General features: G+C 55.3%; 1 protein-coding gene across 1 annotated transcript in view; it reads left to right on the forward strand.

Annotated features, from left to right (window-relative positions):
- Positions 1-22,423, forward strand: part of nrxn2b (neurexin 2b) — a 1,731,499-nt gene that overhangs the window by 1,581,645 nt on the left and 127,431 nt on the right. The window contains exon 19 of the mRNA XM_078532738.1: positions 2,018-2,107. Coding sequence (XP_078388864.1) covers positions 2,018-2,107 — 90 coding nt within the window. The remainder of the gene's footprint in view (positions 1-2,017; positions 2,108-22,423) is intronic.

Below are 22,423 nucleotides of genomic sequence, written 5' to 3' on the forward strand. Positions count from 1 at the left end.
CATTAAACACCCAGAGACAGGGAACCCATTAAACACCCAGAGACAGAGCACCCATTAAACACCCAGAGACAGAGCACCCACCTATTATCCAGTGCTGGCACCCCTCCTCCTTGTTGAGGTCACATCCAGGTTTACTGACTCGTGGATGAGAAGCCCAGGAGTCAGTTTATATCCTAATGACAAGGAGTAAATGAACCTTGCTAGTCTTGTGGAAATCAATGGAACCCAATTATTCATCCACTCCACGATCATAAACCTGGAACACTCAATGCTGGTGGAGCCCATTTCTTTGTAAGAGCTTTAGATGGAACATTCATTACCGAAACAGGCCATTCAGCCCAACAGTCCGTGCTAGCATTTACACGCCACACTGTTCCACCCACCTAGCTTCAGCCTGTCGGTCTATCTTTCTATCCCCTCTCCTCTCGTGTCATCATTTCCTTTCCCATGCATCTCGCTCTTTCCCTGGCCCAGTTCCTGTGGTAGCGAGTCCCGCGCTCTACCCAAGTGAAGAAACTTCTCCAGTTTTCCCAGTTGGATTTATCCTGTACTTGGGGCCTCCTCGTTTCAGATGCTCCCAGGAGTGGAACGTTCTATCCACACCTACCCTGGCCAAGTGACCCATCGGGTACAAACCTCCACCCGGTCTCCTCCCTCCCTATCAAGGAAAAGTCCCGACCTGTTTCACCTTTCCCCCGATCGCTGTTAGCTTCTTATTTGGGGGTGTTTCTCACTTAGCCGGTTCCATTTGCCCCTTCCGCGTGTGACTCCTGGCTGGTTACCCGTTCCCTCGACGCCAGCGTCTGGTTTTAGCCCCGTCCGTTTTAACGGTTCGGAGAGGGTGGGAGCTTTCCCCACAGCTCCTCGTGGTCCACGCCACCCAGAGGCTGGGCTGTGGGGACAGAACCGGGGGTGAGCGGGAGGGAATGGTAGGCCCGCGGTGGGCGGGTGTCCACCAAGCCGGGCTCGCCACCCATCCGCCCCCCCGTCTTTTCCCAAGGGGCAATTAGGGACGGGCAACAAACACTGGGCCTTTAGCCAGCGACGCCCGCGCCCGGTGAACGGGTATTAAAAAGAGGACAGCTCACTGGTGTCTCGCCGCCCCAACCCAACCCCTTCCAAAAAAAGGAGCCCTCCAACCAACTGCAGAGCAGGATCCCATTTCCCACACCCTCCCCCTTCGGTTGTCCCCCCACACGGTACAGGCCGAGGCCCCCGACAAATGGCGACCCCGTTACTGTGTGAAGGCAATGGTGACCAATGGCAACCGAAAACCCGCTGCCCCATCTCGATTTTGTCTGCCTCAGTCATCTCACCTCTCGCTCCCTCTCTCCCTCTCTCTCTCCCCCTCTCTCCCGCTCTCTCTCACTCTCCCTCTCTCTCTCTCTCTCCCTCTCTCCCTCTCTCTCCCTCTCTCTCCCTCTCTCCCTCTCCCTCCCCCTCTCCCTCTCTCTCCCTCTCTCTCCCTCTCCCCCTCTCTCCCTCTCTCTCCTTCCTCTTCGCACTCCCTCTCTCCCTCTATCTCTCTCCCCCTCTATCTCTCTCCCTCTCTCCCTCTCTCTCCGTCTCTCTCTCCCTCTCCCTCTCTCTCCCTCTCCCCCTCTCTCCCTCTCCCTCTCTCTCCCTCCCTCTCTACCTCTCTCCCTCCCTCTCTCCCTCTCTCTCTCTCCCCTCTGCACTCCCTCTCTCTCTCTCCTTCTCTCTCTCCCCTCCGCACTCCCTCCCTCCCTCTCTCCCTCTCTCTCCCTCTCCCTCTATCTCTCTCCCTCTCTCCATCTCCCTCCCTCTCTCCCTCTCTCTCTCTCCCCTCCTCACTCCCTCTCTCCCTCTCTCTCTCTTCCCTCCACAGCAACACACACGGGACATAAGCTCCAGGGAGAGAAATTTCAGCCAAGTCAACGGCCTGGTGGCTAATATCTTACCTTTGACCTTTCACATACCCAAAGCTTTAAGTGTTAACTGTTGACCTTTGACCTTGCAGATTTTAACTGCTGAAATGTCTCTTTAAACCTTTAAGGCAACTTTGATAATGAGCGGCTGGCGATTGCTAGACAGCGAATTCCATATCGACTCGGTCGGGTAGTAGATGAGTGGCTACTTGACAAAGGTAAAAAGCAATTAATTAAAAACTTTTAACATTTAAAAAAAAAACGACACAAACCGCAAAAAAAAAGAAGGAAAAAGAAACCTTAACTTTAACATAACCCAACAATAATTCTATTTTAATTCTTTTAAATGCTAAAACGTGTGAGTAAAATTAAACGAGCCAGATAAAACCTGTTTTAACTGTAACCAAGTTTGGAGCTTCACGCTTTTTGTTTTGGCGAGACTGCTTATGTTGCTGTTGTTAATGCTGCTGTCTTGTTGGAATATATAATATATATAATATACTGCTGTTTCCTGGGCAACGGGGCCTAACCGTTTTGGGGCCCGGTGGAAGCCTCTTTGCCCTTTGACCTTTGAAGAGCTTGAAGAGTTGGGTTGGGTTGGGCCGCGCGCAGAGGCCATCACCACCTCCAAACCGCGTCGAGGGGGCTGGCCCCCCCCATGTTAGCGGCACCCGCTCTCCCACGCTGCAAACCCACACCCCCCCCCAAAAAGCGCCCCCCCACCCCCACCCCTTAGCCACAGGCCACGCGTTGGCGCGAGCTGGTAAAGGTCGAGGGTCGTGAAAGTGTTGGCGGGGGTCGGGCGGGGAGAGAGAGGTGGGCGGCGCTGGACGGGCCCCCCGGCTATTCAGCCCCTCCCCCCCCCCGCTACCCCGCCCCCCCCCACCGTCCGCCAGGGTCCACCGGCCGCGCCGAGGGGCCTGGCCCCGGTTCGGGAGGGGTGGCCGCTCGGGTGCCGCGCCTCGCTCGCCAAGGGGCGCCCCCTTCCCTGACGACACCCCCCCCCCCCCCCCACCCCCGACCCCACAGAACCCTTCTCGAGGTGGGGGGGGCGGGGAGGGGGAGCGGCGAATTTCCACAGGCGGCTTTGACTTCTGTTGGCGCCTCCCTTCTGCTCCTCGGAGTGGACCCGGTGAGGTGGGGTCAGGTAAACCCCAGGGTTGGCTGATCTAAGTCGATTGTGGTTCATAACTGAATGCAGAAGCCCACCCGGGCTAGGGGGTTTGCAGGGGTTGGGGGGGTGGGGGGGACAGGGTGGGGGTGGGTGGGAGGGTTGGTGATCAGGGGGAGGTGAAAACCAGCCAGAGTTCCTGCGAGTGATCACTGCCCTACCATTGAGCTTGGGTTCGATCAGATGCCCTCATTGGTCGGGGAGACGCCCTCCAGGCAGAGGGAGGCTTCGGGCGAAGCAAGGTTCCGATGTTCCGGCTGGGTGGCATCTCCCAACCCAACCCTAAGCCAATCGCTTTGCAGGATTTGATCAGGCGGCATGGTAGGCCACGGGCATGGGTGGCAGGAGCGGGCGGCGAGTGATATTCCAGCTCATTGAAAGGCAGGCAGGACCCCTTTAAACCCTGAATCAGCTGAGGTGGCACGGGCGGGCGTCGGAGTCCGAGGTCAAACACCTCCGGCCTCTGCCTGACCGGGGAAGATCTCTGATATATGCTGCACAGGGGGCCTCCGGTCCTGGGGGTAGGCCCGAGAATCAGGTGCCTGCGGTTCCCGGGCTCAGTGGGCCACAGTCTCGTCTCTCCCGGATTTGAGCACCACCCCAGGGATTTGAACACAAAATCAAGGCTGACACTCCCAATGCCAGGAGTGATGGAGCGCTGCACTGTCGGAGGGTCAGTACTGAGGGAGTGCTGCACTGTCGGAGGGTCAGTGCTGAGGGAGTGCTGCACTGTCGGAGAGTCAGTACTGAGGGAGTGCTGCGCTGTCGGAGAGTCAGTACTGAGGGAGTGCTGCACTGTCGGAGGGTCAGTACTGGGGGAGTGCTGCACTGTCGGAGAGTCAGTACTGAGGGAGTGCTGCACTGTCGGAGGGTCAGTACTGAGGGAGTGCTGCACTGTCGGAGGGTCAGTACTGAGGGAGAGCTGCACTGTCAGAGGGTCAGTACTGAGGGAGTGCTGCACTGTCGGAGGGTCAGTACTGAGGGAGTGCCACACTGTCGGAGGGTCAATACTGAGGGAGAGCTGCACTGTCAGAGGGTCAGTACTGAGGGAGTGCTGCACTGTCGGAGGGTCAGTACTGAGAGAGAGCTGCACTGTCAGAGGGTCAGTACTGAGGGAGTGCTGCACTGTCGGAGGGTCAGTACTGAGGGAGTGCCGCACTGTCGGAGGGTCAGTACTGAGGGAGAGCTGCACTGTCAGAGGGTCAGTACTGAGGGAGTGCTGCACTGTCGGAGGGTCAGTACTGAGGGAGTGCCGCACTGTCGGAGAGTCAGTACTGAGGGAGCGCTGCACTGTCGGATGGTCAGTACTGAGGGAGTGCTGCACTGTCGGAAGGTCAGTACTGAGGGAGCACTGCACTGTCGGAGGGTCAGTACTGAGGGAGTGCTGCACTGTCAGAGGGTCAGTACTGAGGGAGTGATGCACTGTCGGAGGGTCAGTACTGATGGAGTGCTGCACTGTCGGAGGGTCAGTACTGAGGGAGTGATGCACTGTCGGAGGGTCAGTACTGAGGGAGTGCTGCATTGTCGGAGGGTCAGTACTGAGGGAGCGCTGCACTGTCGGAGGGTCAGTACTGAGGGAGTGCTGCACTGTCAGAGGGTCAGTACTGAGGGAGCGCTGCACTGTCGGAGGGTCAGTACCGAGGGAGCGCTGCACTGTCAGAGAGTCAGTACTGAGGGAGCGCTGCACTATCAGAGGGTCAGTACTGAGGGAGTGCTGCACTGTCAGAGGGTCAGTGCTGAGGGAGTGCTGCACTGTCGGAGGGTCAGTACTGAGGGAGTGCTGCACTGTCAGAGGGTCAGTGCTGAGGGAGTGCTGCACTGTCGGAGGGTCAGTACTGAGGGAGTGCTGCACTGTCAGAGGGTCAGTACTGAGGGAGTGCTGCACTGTCAGAGGGTCAGTACTGAGGGAGTGCTGCACTGTTTAATCAAGGTTTCACCTGCCCTGTCAAGACTAAGCAGTCAGGAGCAGGGGAGGACTTCTCCCCCATGACCTGGGTCCAGCGATTGTCCCTTTGGTAAAATCGCTAAAGACAGATGATCCGGGTCATTATCGCATTGCTGTTGTGGGATCTTGCTGTGCGCAAGTTTCCTGCTGCATTTCCTCCACCACAGCAGCGACTATACTTCAAAAACTGCCTCCCCGGCGGTGAAGCCTCTTGAGAAGCCTTGTGGTTGTAAAAGGCGCGACATATCTCAGCCTTTTTTTTAGCACTGGCGGGTTAGTGACACAGTGAGGGCTTTTGAGAGGCTACCCCAGGTTGGCCTGAGCAGAGCGAGAGGCCTTTCTGTTTTAGGAGTACGTTGATAAAGATCTCCCAAAGGCCCAATTGATCGGTTCGCTGTGTAGAGAGTGGGGGTGGGGGTGGGGGGGGTTGGAAAATGGTCATTCAGCTGAAATGGTTCCACATTTGATTCTCTGACCGGGTTGAGTTCTCCAGTTTGGGATCAGTTCGCCGACATGGGAAAGTTTAGCCAGTTTTCCCAGGGACTGCAGCCCGGCTCTGGATCAAACAGGCCCTTTAGTAGCGGGTGCGGTGGGTCAGCAGGGACACAGGCCAAGGAAGGGCCTACACCACCACACGGGCTGCAGCGGTTCAAGAAGGCGACTCACCCCCCATCTTCTCAAGGGGGCGATGAGGGGTGGGCAATAAATGCCGGGCCTAGTCAGCGACACCCGCACCCCGTGAATGGATTTCTCAAGTATCACGGCTCCCCGCTTCCTTGCCCTGAGCCTGCGGAGGTCACTTTGCCTCAGGGGGAGGTAGAGAACAGCACGGCCCAGAAGGACGCCATTCAGCCCCATCGCATCCCTGCCACCCAGTGAGAAGCCAACCAGCCCAATCCCACGCCCTTCGCTCCTGTTCCATTCGGCCCGTCACGTCTCAGGAACTCTTCCCTCCCGCCGTTCCCGTTTGCCGGGGAGGGGGGAACCACCTCCCGGCATCTGATGGGCTCAGGATTGTCGGATGAGGAGGGATTGGCTCCGACTAGGCCTGTGTTCACTGGGGTTTAGAAGAATGAGAGGGGGGATCTCGTTGAAACGTATAAAATTCCGACACAGCTGGACAGACTGGATGCAGGGACGATGTTTCTTCTGGCTGGGGGGGTGTCTAGAACAAGGGGGTCACAATCTCAGGATACAGGGTAGTCCATTTAGGGTTGGGATGAGGAGAAACATCTTCACTCAGAGGGTGGTGAACCTGTGGAATTCTCTACCACAGAGGCCTGTGGAGGCCAAGTCACTGAATATACTTAAGAAGGAAATAGGTAGGTTTCTAGACTCTAAAGGCATCAAGGGATATGGGGAGAGAGAGCGGGAGTACGGCCTTGAGATAGAGGGTCAGCCACGATCATACTGAATGGCGGAGCAGGCTCGAAGGGCCGAATGGCCTACTCCTGCTCTGATTTTTCTATGTTTCTATGGCCCTCTTCCTCAGTTTGAGGGAGGTTCTCATTGGGGACGTATTGGCGACCCTTACCAATGACTGGGCTGCATTTCTGAAGGGATAGAATTGAAAAGTAAGGACGTTGCGCTAATCCCTTATCGAACCTTGGTTGGACCACACTCTGTGCAGCTGAGGTTCGCCATATTACAACAAGGATACAGAGGCACTGGAGAGGGTGCAGGGAAGATTTATAAGGAGGATCCCAGAGGCATGCGGATATAAACATCCGGAAAGGATTGACAGGCTGGGTCCCTTCTCTCTTGAGAAAACGAGGCTGAGGGGGCGACCTCAACAATTAGGAAAGGTTTCGAGAGAGTGGACGCAGAGAGAGCGTTTCCTCTTGTGGGGAAGAGCAGAACGAGAGGGCCGTCAACGTAAGACAGTCGCCAAGGGCTCCGATCGGGAATTCAGGAGAAACTCCTTCACCCGGAGAGTGGGGAGGATGTGGGACTCGCTCCCACAGGGAGTGGTTGAGGTGAACAGTATCGATACATTTAATACCTTGTTCTAGCCCCACCCAGCCAGAAGAAACATCGTCCCTGCATCCTGGATAAACACACGAGGGAGAGAGGAATAGTTCCAATGATAGATTTAGATAGGGAAAGATGGCGAGGAGGCTCAAGTGGAGCATTAACACCAGCATGGCCTGGCTGGGCCGAATGGCCTCATTCTGTGCTGTGTATCGGACGTAATTCCCTGTAATTATCGCTGTGGTGGTCTGGATTGCAGATTCGGGGCGGAGGTTTTGGGATATCTCAATGATTTATACCCAAGTACCTTCCCTTGATAAAATACTGCGGATGCTGGAAATCTGAAACAAAAACAGAAAGTGCTGGAAAAACTCAGCAGGTCCGACAGCGTCTGCAGAGAGAGAAACAGAGTTGACGTTTCGAGTCCGCGTGACCCTCAGAGATACAGAGCAGTAGAAATGTGACGAGTTTGATGCTGTTTAAGGGGGGGGAGTGGAGCAGGTGAAGCTGGATAGAAGGGTCAGCGATAGGTGGGGGCTAAAGAGAGACTGACAAAGGTGTCATAGACGAATAGACAAAGGGAGTGTTAATGGCAGTGGTAAGAGCTAAAGGAGGTGTTAATGGCGGCAAAGGTACGAAAGCAGAATGGGATAATAGCAGAACAAGGGTCAGCACTCTGTGAAAGAACAACATGGAACAAGTAACTGACGTGGGGTTAGGGTGGGGAGAGGAGGCGGTAGTGGGGAAAAAGGATAGAAAAAGGGATAAATGGCAATTAAAAAAGGGATAAAACAATGAATAAATGAATAAAAATTAAACTAAATTAAAATTAAAATGAAAATAAATAAAAATAAAAACGAAGTTTGAAAAAAGGGATTAAAAATGGGATCAAGATGGAGGAGAGAGTTCATGGTCTGAAGTTGTTGAACTCAGTATTCAGTCCGGAAGGCTGTAAAGTCGGAAGATGAGGTGCTGTTCCTCCAGTTTGCGTTGGGCTTCACTGGAACAATGCAGCAAGCCAAGGACGGACATGTGGGCATGAGAGCAGGGTGGTGTGTTGAAATGGGAAGCGACAGGGAGGTCTGGGTAATGCTTGCGGGCAGACCGAAGGCGTTCCGCAAAGCGGTCACCCAGTCTGCGTTTGGTCTCTCCAATGTAGAGGAAACCGCATTGGGAGCAGCGAATGTAGTAGACCAAACTACAGGAGGTGCAAGTGAAGCGCTGCTTAGCCTGAAAGGAGTGTTTGGGCCCTTGGACGGTGAGGAGGGAGGAGGTAAAGAGGCAGGTGGTGCACCTTCTGCGGTTGCATGGGAAGGTGCCGTGGGAGGGGGATGAGGTGTAGGGTGTGATGGAGGAGCGGACCAGTGTGTCCCAGAGGGAACAATCCCTGCAGAATGCCGCCGGGGGGGGTGAAGGGAAGATGTGTTTGGTGGTGACATCGTGCTGGAGTTGGCAGAAATGGGGGAGGATGATCCTTTGAATGCGGAGGCTGGTGGGGTGATAAGTGAGGACAAAGGGGACCCTATCCTGGTTCTGGGAGGGAGAAGAAGGTGTGAGGGCAGAGGCACAGGAGATGGGTCGGACACGGTTAAGGGCCCTGTCAACCACCGTGGGAAGGAAACCTCAGTTAAGGAAGAAGGAAGACACGTCAGAGGTGCCATTTTGGAAGGTAGCATCATCAGAACAGATGCGACGGAGGCGAAGGAACTGAGAGAATGTGATGGAGTCCTTACAGGAAGCCGGGTGTGAGGAGCTGTAGTCGAGGTAGCTGTGGGAGTCGGTAGGCTTGTAATGGATATTGGTGGACAGTCTATCACCAGAAATTGAGACAGAGAGGTCAAGGAAGGGAAGGGAAGTGTTGGTGATGGACCATGTGAAAGTGAGAGAGGAGTGGAAATTGGAAGCAAAATTAATAAATTTTTCCAGGTCCATGAAGCTGCACCGAAACAGTCATCGATGTACCGGAGAAAGAGTTGTGGGAGGGGGCCTGAGTAGGATGGAACAAGGAACATTCCACATACCCCATAAAGAGACAGGCATAACTGGAGGTACCCAGAGCCACACCTTCCCTTGAATTGGAACTCTTTCGTTGTTATCCTACAAACTTGGCACCCTAGTATCTAACCCTTGAGTTCCGATGTAGGTCAGCGTGTGATATCGCAGTGATTGCTGTTACCTTCCCTTTCCGTTCGTGGGTGGTGGGTTAATAAGACATCTGATGCTACCCGCTGCCTTCAGATGTTTCCACTCCTGCAGGAGAGACCAGAACTAAGGGGCCATTAATAAAAGGTGGTCACTAACGAATCTAGCAATACAAGACGGTCACTAATAAATCCAATCGGGAATTCAGGAGAAACTTCTTTACCCAGAGAGCGGGGAGAATGTGGAACTCGCTCCCACAGGGAGCGGTTGAGGTGAATAGTGTCGATGCATTTAAGGGGGAAGCTGGATAAACACATGAGGGAAAGAGGAGTAGAAGGATCTGGTGATGGGGTGAGATTGAACTAAGAAACATCCAAATAACTGGGGCAAGATTATCGATCCACATTCCCATGCAGGTGCAGTTAAGAAGGCAAATGGCCTGTTGACCTTCATTGCGAGAGGACTTGAGTACAGGAGCAAGGATGTCTTACTGCAGCTGTACAGGGCCTTGGTGAGACCACACCTGGAGTATGGTGTGCAGTTTTGGCCTCCTTACCTAAGAAAGGATAAACTTGCCATAGAGGGAGTGCAGTGAAGGTTCACCAGACTGACTCCTGGGATGGCAGGATTGTCGGATGAGGAGAGATTGGGCCGACTAGGCCTATATTTACTGGAGTTTAGAAGAATGAGAAGGGATCTCACTGAAACGTATAAAATTCAGACCGGGCTGGACAGACTGGATGCAGGGACGATGTTTCCTCTGGCTGGGGGTGGGGTGCGTCTAGAACAAGGGGTCACAATCTCAGGATACAGGGTAGGCCATTCAGGACTGAGGTGAGGAGACACTTCTTCACTCAGAGGGTGGTGAACCCGTGGAATTCTCTACCCCAGGGGCCTGTGGAGGCCAAGTCACTCAATATATTTAAGAAGGAATTAGATAGATTTCTGGACTCTAAAGGTGTCAAGGGCTGTGGGGAGAGAGCGGGAGCACGGCCTTGAGATAGAGAATCAGCCATGGTCATATTGAATGGTGGAGCAGGCTCGAAGGGCCGAATGGCCTCCTCCTACTCCTAGTTTCTATGTTTCTATGGTAATCACTGGTGTTTGACGTTGCGAATACATCCTCCTTTTTTATTGAGGAGATCCTTGTCCCACCCCTAGATTTCAAAGGAGAGTTTTTCAACTCTACGCCGGGTACAGCCCTGGTGTTGGCTTCCTACGAAATAAAATACCCAATTACCAACATAAATGGAATCGGTTGGTTTCCGTAACAGCAAGGATTGCATTCACATAGCGCCTCTAACATAATAAAACGCCCCAAGGCGCTTCACAGGGGCAATTATCAAACAGAATTTGCCCCTGAGGCCACATGGGGAGATATTGAGGTTGGGGGTGGTGACCCAAAGCTCGGTCAAAGGGGTGGGTTTTAAGGAGCGTCTTAAAGGAGGAGAGAGAGAGAGAGACGGGGGAGGCGGAGAGGTTTAGGGGAGGGAATTCCAGAGCATAAGGCCCCCCTCACCCACCCAGGCAGCTGAAGGCCCAGCCATCTGGGCAGCACTTTCTACGGGGGTAGAATTCAACACCAGCCTCCAAGGACGACCCCAGTTGTCGCGTCCACCCCCTTTATAAAGTGCGGCCCACAGGCCTGCCCCGCCAACAGGCTTAATCGGAGTGGAGGCCGCAAGGTGGAGGGAAGCCCACCCACCTGGTCGAACGACCCTCCCCGCCCCCCCGCCATCTGCTGCCACCAGCCTTGCCAAGGGGGGAGGACACAAAGTTCTGCCAGCTGCCCAGCACTAGACAAGGTGGGGTCAGCAATCTAGGACTGAGAGGAGGAGAGATTTCTCCAACCAGTGAGTTGCTCTGGGGAGGACAGGGGTTCAAATCCCACCACCACGACTGGCGGAGTTTCAATTCAGTTAACAAACCCAGAAATAAAAGTTATCCTCGGTAATGGTGGCCACGGCAACCATCATCAACTGTCGTAAAATGTCCCCTTTAGGGAGGGAAATCTGCCTTCCTTACCCGGTCCGGCCTACAGGCGACTCCAGACCCCACAGCCATGGAAGTTCCTCTCCGAGCCACTCACCACCCTGACTTGGACATACATCGGCCTTTCCTTCACTGTCGGTGGGTCGAAATCCTGGAACTCCCTCCCTAACAGCGCTGTGGGTGTACCTACACCACAGGGACTGCAGCGGCTCAAGAAGGCGGCTCACCCCCCACCACCTTCTCAAGGGGGCACTTAGGGACGGGCAACCAATGCTGGGCCCAGCCAGCGACGCCCACATCCCCGTGCAAGAATGGGAAAAAAAACCCTTTGGAGTTCTCTACCGTAGGGACTCAGCCGTTGAGTATGTTCAAGACCAAGATTGATAAGATTTGTGGGATTCAGGCCTGGAAAGTGGAGTTGAGGCAGACGATCGGCCACGACCTTCTTGAAGGGCGGAGCAGGCTCGAGGGGCCGAGTGGCCCTCACTCCGGCTCCTGTGGCTCACGTTTGGTTAACCAGCTCCCCGTGCGCCGTGCGGACAAAACGAGAGGAGGTAAACTCAACGGGAAATCAATCCTGGGCCCATATTTGCTCTGGGGTGACATCCCTTCAGCAGTGCAGGGGATAGGTTTATTCCTGGCTCCCGACCGTCCACCGCGCAAGGAAGGGGCTGGAGGAGGTTAGAGAGATAGGGAGGGGCTGGAGGAGGTTAGAGAGATAGGGAGGGGCTGGAGGAGGTTAGAGAGATAGGGAGGGGCTGGAGGAGGTTAGAGGGATAGGGAGGGACTGGAGGAGGTTAGAGAGATAGGGAGGGACTGGAAGAGGTTAGAAAGATAGGGAGGGGCTGGAGGAGGTTAGAGAGATAGGGAGGGGCTGGAGGAGGTTAGAGAGATAGGAAGGGTTTGGAGGAGGTTAGAGAGATAGGGAGGAGCTGGAGGAGGTTAGAGAGATAGGGAGGGGCTGGAGGAGGTGAGAAAGATAGGGAGGGGCTGGAGAAGGTTAGAGAGTTAAGGAGGGGCTGGAGGAGGTTAGAGAGATAGGGAGGGGCTGGAGGAGGTTAGAGAGATAGGGAGGGGCTGGAGGAGGTTAGAGAGATAGGGAGGATCTGGAGGAGGTTAAAGAGATAGGGAAGGGATGGAGGAGGTTAGAGAGATAGGGAGGGGCTGGAGGAGGCTATAGAGAGTGAGGGAGGGTCTGGAGGAGGTTAGAGAGATAGGGAGGGGGCACTTGGCAACATGGCGAGCATTCGCTTCACTCTCTGGTTTCATTTTGGTGACGTTTTATTTCTTTTTAGCCGCTCATGCCTTTCATTAAAGAAAGACTCGTGTTAAAATAGCGCCCTCCTCGACCTCAGGATGGACCAAGGCGCTTTACAGCCAGTGAAGTACTTCTCTGAGGTGTCGTCCCTGTCAAAACATAGGGAGCACGGCACCCAATTTGCGCACAGCAAGCTCCCACAAACAGCAACATGATAACGGCCGGGGGATCTGTTTCTCGTGATGTCGGCTGAGGGGTTGATGTTAGGCCCCAGGACACGAGGGCCAACTGACCCCTGCCCTTCCTCCAGGAGGGGCCACGGGGCTATTTAAGACGAGGCCCCTTCTGCCCCCTCAGGCGGACGTCAAAGATCCCACGGCTGCGATCGGAAGGAGAGCCGGGGGTGGAGGGCGGCTGGGGGTGGGGGTGGGGGTGGGGGGGCGGAGGGCGGGTGGGGTTGGGGGTGGGGGTGGGGGTGGGGGAGTGGGTGGGGGTGTGTGTGGGGGTGGGGGAGTTCGCCCCGGTGTCCTGGGGTCACTATTTACCCCTCAACGAGCAATACTGAATAAACAATCGGACCCGGTCTTCGTCACGTTGCTGGTTGCGGGAGCTTGCTGTGCGCTAAATTGGCTGCCGCATTTCTGACGTTACCGCGGTGACTGCGCTTCATTGGCTGTAAAGTGTTTTGGGGCATCCTGAGGCTGTCGAGGGCGCCATATAAATGCAGGCCTTTCTCCCGACAGCCTTCGGCCCGGGCTGAGTTTGGTTAGCGCTCCCAGTGCAGGAGCAGACTGACCCCGATGTGGCCGCTACCGAGCGGCACCGAGCGGCTGCCAGGGACTGTGGGCCTCACAGGCCCCGGGCCTAGGCAGCCGGAGCAAAGCCAGGACCAGGCCCAAGCCTGCCCTCAGCCCCTGGAGGCCACGCCAGGCGACAGTCCTGAGGGGCGGCCCTCTCCCAGCCCTTAGGTCACTCCCTTCCCCAGTCCCTCAGCACTCACTCCCTCCCCTCGGGCCCTCAGCTCTCACTCCCTCCCCCCAGTCCCTCAGCACTCACTCCCTCCCCCCAGTCCCTCAGCACTCACTCCCTCCCCCCAGTCCCTCAGCACTCACTCCCTTCCCCAGTCCCTCAGCACTCACTCCCTCCCCCCAGTCCCTCAGCACTCACTCCCTCCCCCCAGTCCCTCAGCACTCACTCCCTTCCCCAGTCCCTCAGCACTCACTCCCTCCCCCCAGTCCCTCAGCACTCGCTCCACCCCCCCCAGGCCCTCAGCACTCACTCCCTCCCCCCAGTCCCTCAGCACTCACTCCCTCCCCCGGGTCCTCAGTCCTCACTCCCTCCCCCCAGTCCCTCAGCACTCACTCCCTCCCCTGGGCCCTCAGCACTCACTCCCTACCCCCAGTCCCTCAACACTCACTTCCTCCCCCCAGTCCCTCAGCACTCATTCCCTCCCCCGGGCCCTCAGCACTCACTCCCTCCGCCCAGTCCCTCAGCACTCACTCCCTCCCCCCAGTCCCTCAACACTCACTCCCTCCCCCTAGTCCCTCTGCACTCACTCCCTCCCCCCAGGCCCTCAGCACTCACTCCCTCTTCCGGGCCCTCAGCACTCACTCCCTCCCCCAGTCCCTCAGCACTCACTCCCTCCCCCCAGTCCCTCAGCACTCACTCCCTCCCCTGGGCCCTCAGCACTCACTCCCTCCCCTGGGCCCTCAGCACTCACTCCCTCCCCCCAGTCCCTCAGCACTCACTCCCTCCCCCCAATCCCGCTGCACTCACTCCCTCCCCCCAGGCCCACCCCATGGGTGAGGACCAGCCTGTGATTGGAGGAGCAGGTTCTTGTAGAGCCTTCCATCTGCCACTATGTGCCTGACCGGCCTTTCGAAAACTCTGGGGCTCTGGGGGCACATCGAGGGGCTTTTCCGGGTGACTCCCGGCCCATTGGACCGCCTGTTGGACAACCTGTGGTAAACTTTTATACGCCACTGGTTAGGCCTCAGGCCTCAGCTGGAGCGTTGTGTCCCACTCTGGGCCCCGCACTTTGGCAAGGACGTCAAGGCCCTGGGAGAGCGTGCGGGAGGGAGATTTACCCGAATGGGACCAGGGACGAGGAGACTTCAATTCACGTGGAGGGACTGGAGAAGCCGGGATTGTTCTCCTCAGAGCGGAGAAGGTTGAGGGGGGAGATTTAATCGAGGCGTTCGACATCATGAGGGGGTTTGGACAGACTAAATAAGGACAAGCTGTTTCAAGCGGCAGGAGGGTCGGTAACCAGAGGGGACACAGATTGAGTAGAATCAGCAAAAGAACCAGAGGGGGAGATGAGGAGAATTTTATTTTACACAGCGAGTTGTTGTGATCTGGAAGGTGCTGCCTGAAAGGGCGGCGGAAGCAGATTCAATAGGAACTTTCCAAAGGGGGGAATTGGATAAACACTTGAAGGGGAAAAGATTTTGGGGAAGAGATGTGGGGGGAAAGAGTGCGAAAAGCATTTGACACGGGAGCTAAAATCCTCCCTTTGCTCCAGCGCTATCAACCCCTCACGTTGACAGGCTGAACATTGAATGGCGACGAACCAGTTAAATTTTGTGCATGAATTTTAGCTTCCTCGTCTAAACTCATCAATACAAGACGGTCACTGATAAACCCAATCGGGAATTCAGGAGAAACGTCTTTGCCCAGGGAGCGGGGAGAATGCGGACCTGGCTCCCATAGGGAGCGGTTGAGGTGAATTAGTGCAGGTACATTGAAGGGGGAATACATGAGGGAGAGAGGAACGGAAGGGTATGTTGATGGACGGGGGGTGAGATGCAGAGGGATAGGAGGAAGCTTGGACTTGTTGAGCCGAATGGCCCATTTCTGTGCCATCAATTTGAAGCCATCCCCTGATTGGTTCTGGCAGCTCCCACCGGAGCCCTCGAGTGAATCTGACTTGTCCTGACAGAACGAAGTCTCATCCACCAATCAATCTGATTCGGACCGACGGCCTCAGCTATCTTCTTCCAGTGCAGCTGATTGGTTAACGCGGATGACACCCAGTCCGTCGGAGAGGCTAATCTTTCTTCTGAAATGCCAGCGCGACCGCCACGGTTAAATTGCCAGGACAGGTCACACAGACTAGGCTTGTAATCCCTCGAGTGTAGGAGATTAAGGGGTGATCTAATCGAGGGGTTTAAGATGATTAAACACACGAACGTATGAAATAGGAGCAGAAGTAGGCCATTTGCGTCCGTGTTTCGAGTTCCACGTTCCCATCTACCCCCCGATAACCTTTGATCCCCTTGCCTAAGAAGAATCTATCTACCTCCACCTTAAAAATATTCAGTGACCCCGCCTCCACCACCTTCTGAGGCCGAGAGATTCAAAGTCACACGACCCTCTGGGAGAAAAAATTTCTCCTCATCTCCGTCCTAAAAGGGCGACCCCTAATTTTAAAACAGTGACCCCCCTAGTTCTGGACTCACCCACAAGAGGAAACATCCTTTTCACGTCCACCTTGTCAAGGCCATTCAGGATCTTATATACTTCAATCAAATCACCCCCTCACTCTTCTAAACTCCAGTGGAAACAAGCCCAGTCTGTCCGACCTTTCCTCATCAGACAACCCACTCATTCCAGGTATCAATCTAGTAAACCTCCTCTGAACCATCTCCAACGCATTTACACCCTTCCTTAAATAAGGAGACCAAAACTGCACATGGTATTCGAGATGCGGTCTCACCAATGCCCTGTATAACTGCAGCATAACATCCTTACTTTAATGTTCAATTCCTCTCGTAATAAAGGATAGCATCATTACATTAGCCTTCTTCATTCAAGGATTCGATAGGGTCGATCGAGAGAAACTCTTCCCCCTGGTGGGGTTGGGAATCCAGAGCAAGGGGAGCAGAACCTTAAAATGGGAGTCAGGACGCTCTGGGGTGAAGCGCTTCTCCCCACAGAGGGGAGTGGGAATCTGGAACTCTCTCCCCTACGAAAAGCTGCTGAGATTGGGAGTGGTGGGGGGGCGGTGGGGATCAATTAAAGTTTTCAAAACTAAGATAGATAGATTTTTGTTGGGCAAGGGGTTAGGGTTAGGAAACTAAGGCAGGTCGATGGAGTTAAGATTCAGATCAGCAGAATTTTTATTTTATTCATTCACGGGGAATGTGGGCGTCGCTGGCCGGGCCCAGCGTTTATTGCCCATCCCTAATTGCCCCCTTGAGAAGGTGGTGGGGGGTGAGCTGCCTTCTTGAGCCGCTGCAGTCCCTGTGGTGTAGGTACACCCCCAGCGCTGTGAGGGGAGGGAGTTCCAGGGACTTTGACCCAGCGACAGTGAAGGGGAAGGTGAGCCTCGAAAGGCTGAATGGCCTCCCTCCCGTTCCTGCGACTTACCCCCACCCCCTATCGTCCTTCTCATCGAGTGCTGTGTCCCCTTTCCGGCACATTGCGTGCTTGAGTTCTTGCCGCTCAAATATGGGCAGTGCCTCACAACTCTTACTCCCAGTGCAAGTCAGTCAGTCTTTTTCTCACAAGAGTCAAAGGAATGCTCTTTTCGCAGCCGTGGCTCTCGATGAGGCTCAGGGGCGATCCCTCTCTCTCTTTCTGGCCTCCGAGCCACAGGGCCACGGGTACAAGTCCAGAGGCTTGAGTACAAAGTCCACATTGACGCGCAAAGCGTCATTGACTCTTAACTGCCCCCCTGAAATAGCCGAGCGAGACCACTCAGTTCAAGGGCAGTTAGGGATGGGCAATAAATGCTGGGCCCGGCCAGCGACGCCCACCATCCCATGAAAGAATAAATAAAAACAAAATACAAACGTATGAATTAGGGACAGGAGTGAGGCCACTCGGCCCCTCGAGCCTGCTCCGCCATCCAATAAGATCATGGCTGACCTGACTGTAAACTCCCGCCTACCCCCCCCCGATAACCTTTCACCCCCTTTGCTTATCAAGAATCTATCTTGCTCTGCCTTAAAAATATTCAAAGGCTCTGCTTCCACCGCCTTTGGAGGAAGAGAGTTCCAAAGACTCACGATTCCTGGTAAGCGAGGGGGGGTGAAAGGTTATCGGGGGGGTAGGTGGGAGGCAGATTTGAGGTCACTGTCAGATCAGCCATGGTCTTATTGAATGGCGGAGCAGGCTCGAGGGGCCGAATGGCCTCCTCCCGCTCCTTGTTCGTGTGTATGTTCACACCCTCTGAAAGAAAATATTTCTCCTCATCTCTGTCTTAAATGGGCGACCCCTTATTTTTAACCAGCGACCCCCCTGGTTCTAGATTCTCCCTCAAAAGGAAACATTCTCGTAGGGTGGTTGGTAAGCTTTTCCTGGTTTCCAGTCAGCTAGAGTTAGGAGAGGGGTGTGGTGGAGTCCAATAATGGTTCATGAGATGGTACTTGGGAGGGTGAGACTGATTGCTGATGACCTCTTTTTATTCCTTCATGGGAGGTGGGCATCACCGGCAGGGCCCACATTTGTTGCCCATCCCTAATTGCCCCTCGAACTGAGTGTCTCGCTCGGCCATTTCAGGGGGGGCAGATAAGAGTCAACCACATTGCTGTGGGGTCTGGAGTCACATGTAGGCCCAGACCGGGTAAGGATGGCAGATTTCCTTCCCTAAAGGGGCATTAGTGAACCAGATGGGTTTTTACAACAATCGATGATAGTTTCATGGTCACCATCACTGAGACTAGCTTTATGTTCCAGATTTATTAATTAAATTTAAACTCCACCAGCTGCCGTGGTGGGATTTGAACCCATGTCCCCCAGAGGATTAGCCTGGGGCCTCTGCATTATTAGCCCAATGACATTACCAATATGCCACCGTCTCCCCTTGGACCTTGGGGCCCATACCCTTACAGTGATGGGTTATACAAGGATAAGGAGCAGGGAAGACCTATTTTTTATTCATTCACAGGATGGGGGCGTCGCTGGCTAGGTCAGCATCAATTACCCATCCCTAATTGCCCCCTTGAGAAGGTGGTGGTGAGCCGCCTTCTTGAACCGCTGCAGTCCATGTGATGTAGGTACACCCACGGCGCTGTTAGGGAGGGAGTTCCAGGATTTTGACCCAGCGACAGTGAAGGAACGGCCGATATATTTCCAAGTCAGGATGGTGTATGGCTTGGAGGGGAATTTGCAGGTGGTGGTGTTCCCATGTGTCTGCTGCCCTTGTCCTTCTAGATGGTAGTGGTCGTGGGTTTGGAAGGTGCTGCCGAAGGAGCCTTGGTGAGTTGCTGCAGTGCATCTTGTAGATGGTACACACACTGCTGCTACTGTACGTTGGTGGTAGAGGGAGTGAATGTTTGTGGATGGGGTGCCAATCAAGCGGGGCTGCTTTGTCCTGGACGGTGTCGAGCTTCTTGAGTATTGTGGGAGCTGCACTCATCCAGGCAAGTGGGGTGTATTCCATCACACTCCTGACTTGTGCCTTGTCGATGATGGACAGGCTTTGGGGAATCAGGAGGTGAGTTAATCTCTGCAGGATTCCCAGCCTCTGACCTGCTCTTGTAGCCACAGTATTTATATGGCTGGTCCAGTTCAGTTTTTGGTCAGTGGTAACCCCCAGGATGTTGATAGTGGGGGATTCAGCGATGGTAATGCCATTGAACGTCAAGGGGCGATGGTTCCTATGTTCCTAAGGTTTCCCACAATGCTGATGTCTCTTACGTTGTTGCTACGTGGTGACAGTAACCTGGCTACGGATTGTTCAAACACTGAAGGAGAAGCCAGTTAAGTATCAGCGCGAATCCAGCTCACCTTGGATTAGCCGTGTGTCTGGTGAGACTCGCTGCAGCCCATCTAGTGTGGGCCTCCCATGGGGCTGTTAGGAAGGCACTTCCATACAACCTTTCAATCCTGCTCTGCCATTCAATACAATCATGGCTGAACTTCAACTCCACTTTCCCGCCCGCTCCCCATATCCCTTCATTCCCTGATCTCTCTATCCCGCAGCCTTCAATATATTCAACACTGGAGTATCCACAACCCTCTGGGGTAGAGAATTCCAACGATTCACAACTCTCTGAGTGAAGAAATTTCTCCTCATCTCAGTCCTAAATGATCGGCCCCTTATCCTGAGACTGGGCCCCCGTGTTTTAGATTCCCCGACCAGCGGGAACAATCTCTCAGCACCCACCCTGTCACAACCCCTTCAGAATCTTGTAGGTTTCAGTGAGATCGCCTCTCATCCTTGTAAACTCCAGAGAATATAAGCCCAATTTACTCAGCCTCTCATCGTAGGACAACCCCCTCATCCCAGGGACCAATCGAGTGAACCTTCACTGCACCGTCTCCAGTACAAGTCTATCCTTCCTTAAATGTGGAGACCAAAACTGCACACAGTGTTCCAGATGTGGTCTCACCAAAACCCTGTACAACAGGAGCAAGGCTTCCTTATCCTTGTACATCAACCCCCTTACAGTAACAGTAGCAGCAGTGTGTGTACCATCTACAAGATGCACTGCAGCAACTCACCAAGGCTCCTTCCAAACCCACGACCACCTAGGACAAGGGCAGCAGATAGATGGAAATGCCACTGGGACAATCAAATTGGCAAGAGCTCTCTAGGAGTTGAGTTTGTGGGATGACCTTGTGACAGGTTTTCAACCAGGGAAGGCACCTAGTATTGTGCAATGAAGCAGGGATTAATTAGCTTTTTTATTCAGTCATGGGGTGTGGGTGTTGCTGGCTAGGCCAGCATTTATTGCCCTCGTTCAGAGGGCATTTAAGAGTCAACCGCATTGCTGTGGGTCTGGAGTTACATGTAGGCCAGGTAACAACAGCAGATTTCCTTCCCTGGTGGAGCAGGCTTGTTGGGCCGAGTGGTCTACTCCTGCTCCTATATCTGGTGGTCTTGTGTGCTTATGAAGGCAATCATAGGATAGCGAAGGCTGCAAATCTTTCATCAGGGGAGGGTTCCAAACCAGGAGGCACCATTGTCGAGTTTAGGCCACCCTGGTTGAAAGCAAACGACGAATTCCCTTCCTCAGATGTGGGACACTCACCCTCGAAGGACAGGGGTGGTGGGGAACCCGTGAAACTGTCTGACAAAGAGAACCTCAGAATCACAGCACAGTTACAGCACAGAAGGAGGCCATTTGGCCCATCGTGCCTGCGCCAGCTCTCTCTCTGAGCAAGCAATTCACCTAGTCCCATTACCACTCCCCTCCCATCATCCCCCCCCACAGAGAGGAAAGAGGGCGTGCATTTCTGTAGCGCCTTTCACAACCTCGGGACGTCCCAAATTGCTTCACGGCCGTCGAAGGGCTTCTGAGGGGGCCGTCGCTGTCGTGAGGCAGTAGACACGGCAGCCGACTTGCACACAGCAAGATCCCACAAGCAACAACGGGATCACGACCCAGATCATCCGTTTTTAGCCCCGTTGGTCGAGGGACGAACGCTCGTCCCCAGGGACGCCGGGGAGGACCTCCCCACGCCACCACTCACCCCACCACCCCCCACCCACCGACCCACCCACCTCGGGCCTGCTCTTCTTCCGACAGCGGCCGTGAGATCTTTGACGTCCGCTTGAGAGGGCAGAAGTGGGGGGGGTGGGGCCCTTATTGAACGATGGCGCCTCTGACAGTGCTGCACTCCCTCAGAATTGCACCTTGGGAGAGCCGGCCTGCATTTCCCGGGAGTGGGTCTCGAGCCTGAGGCCTTCTAACTCGGGGCCCACGCCTTCCGGCCCGCGGGGCACAATTTCTCGCTCGTCGGGCGGGCGCTGGCGCGATAGTTCGGTCGGCGGGCGCGGGCGGGAGCCGGAAAGCGGGGCCGGCCCACCATTCAGAGGCCCTACCGAGGCCGACGAAGCCGTAACCGAGGGAGGCTTTTCGTTGCCGGGCGGGACGAGGTCTCCAACACGACCTGATATAGAAAAATACGGACAGAGTTTCCATCTTGTTTACGGGCGGGCGGCCGATTCCGATGCTTGGGCGGTTTTCCCGGAATTTTAATTCTCCCGGTTGCACCGCAGGTAAATTCTTCAGCTCCCTGTAGGCAACACCCCCGCCGGCCCAGGCCCCGGCCTACAGGGAGCTTTCATTCCGCCCTCCCCCCCCCCCACCAAGCGCTCCCGCTCCTCCTCCCGCCTGCACCCCCGGCAGCGCTATCGATTGTCCAGCCGCCGTGAAATCGCGGTGGTGGGGGCGGTGGGGTTCCCGATCCCGAGCGGAAGTCCGCCTATCCCGCCCCACCCCCCCTCGACCCGAAAACCCCTCCTCCCCCCCCGCCCGTTGGCGAGAAAGGGCCGGGCGGTCGGGATCGGAGAGCAGAGCAGGGCTAGCAGGCTCGATGGGCCGAGCGGGCTGCTCCGGGCTCCTAGGACGATCGACGCGCTGAGAGCGTGGGCTCCACCGTGGGGTACAACAACAACCTGCATTTGTCTGGCACCTTTAACAAACTAAAACGCCCCCCCAAGGCGCCTCGCAGGAGCAGTTATCAAACAGAATTCGACCCCCCCCGCCCCACTCTCCCCCCCCCCACTCCCCTCCCCCGAGCCACATGAGGAGATATTTAGGGACAAGTGACCAAACACTCGGTCAAAGAGGTCGGTCTTAAGGAGCACCTTAAAGGAAGAGAGAGAGAGACAGGGGAGGTTTAGGGAGGGAATTCCAGAGCTTAGGGACCACCCCCACCCCCCCTCCCCCCCAGGCAGCTGAAGGCCCGGCCGCCCAATGGTGGAGCGATGGGAATCGGGGGATACTCAAGAGGTCGGAATTGGAGGGGCGCAGAGACCTCGGAGGGATGTGGAGGCTGGAGGAGGTGAGAGAGATAGTGAGGCCGCGGAGGGAGCGCAGAGACCTCGGAGGGATGCGGGGGCTGGAGGAGGTGAGAGAGATAGTGAGGCGGCGGAGGGAGCGCAGAGACCTCGGAGGGATGCGGGGGCTGGAGGAGGTGAGAGAGATAGTGAGGCCGCGGAGGGAGCGCAGAGATCTCAGAGGGATGTGGGGGCTGGAGGAGGTGAGAGAGATAGTGAGGCGGCGGAGGGAGCGCAGAGATCTCGGAGGGATGTGGGGGCTGGAGGAGGTGAGAGAGATAGTGAGGCTGCGGAGGGAGCAGAGAGATCTCGGAGGGAT

Source organism: Cetorhinus maximus, chromosome 31 (assembly GCF_964194155.1).
Source record: "Cetorhinus maximus chromosome 31, sCetMax3.hap1.1, whole genome shotgun sequence".
Taxonomy (NCBI): Eukaryota; Metazoa; Chordata; class Chondrichthyes; order Lamniformes; family Cetorhinidae; genus Cetorhinus; species Cetorhinus maximus.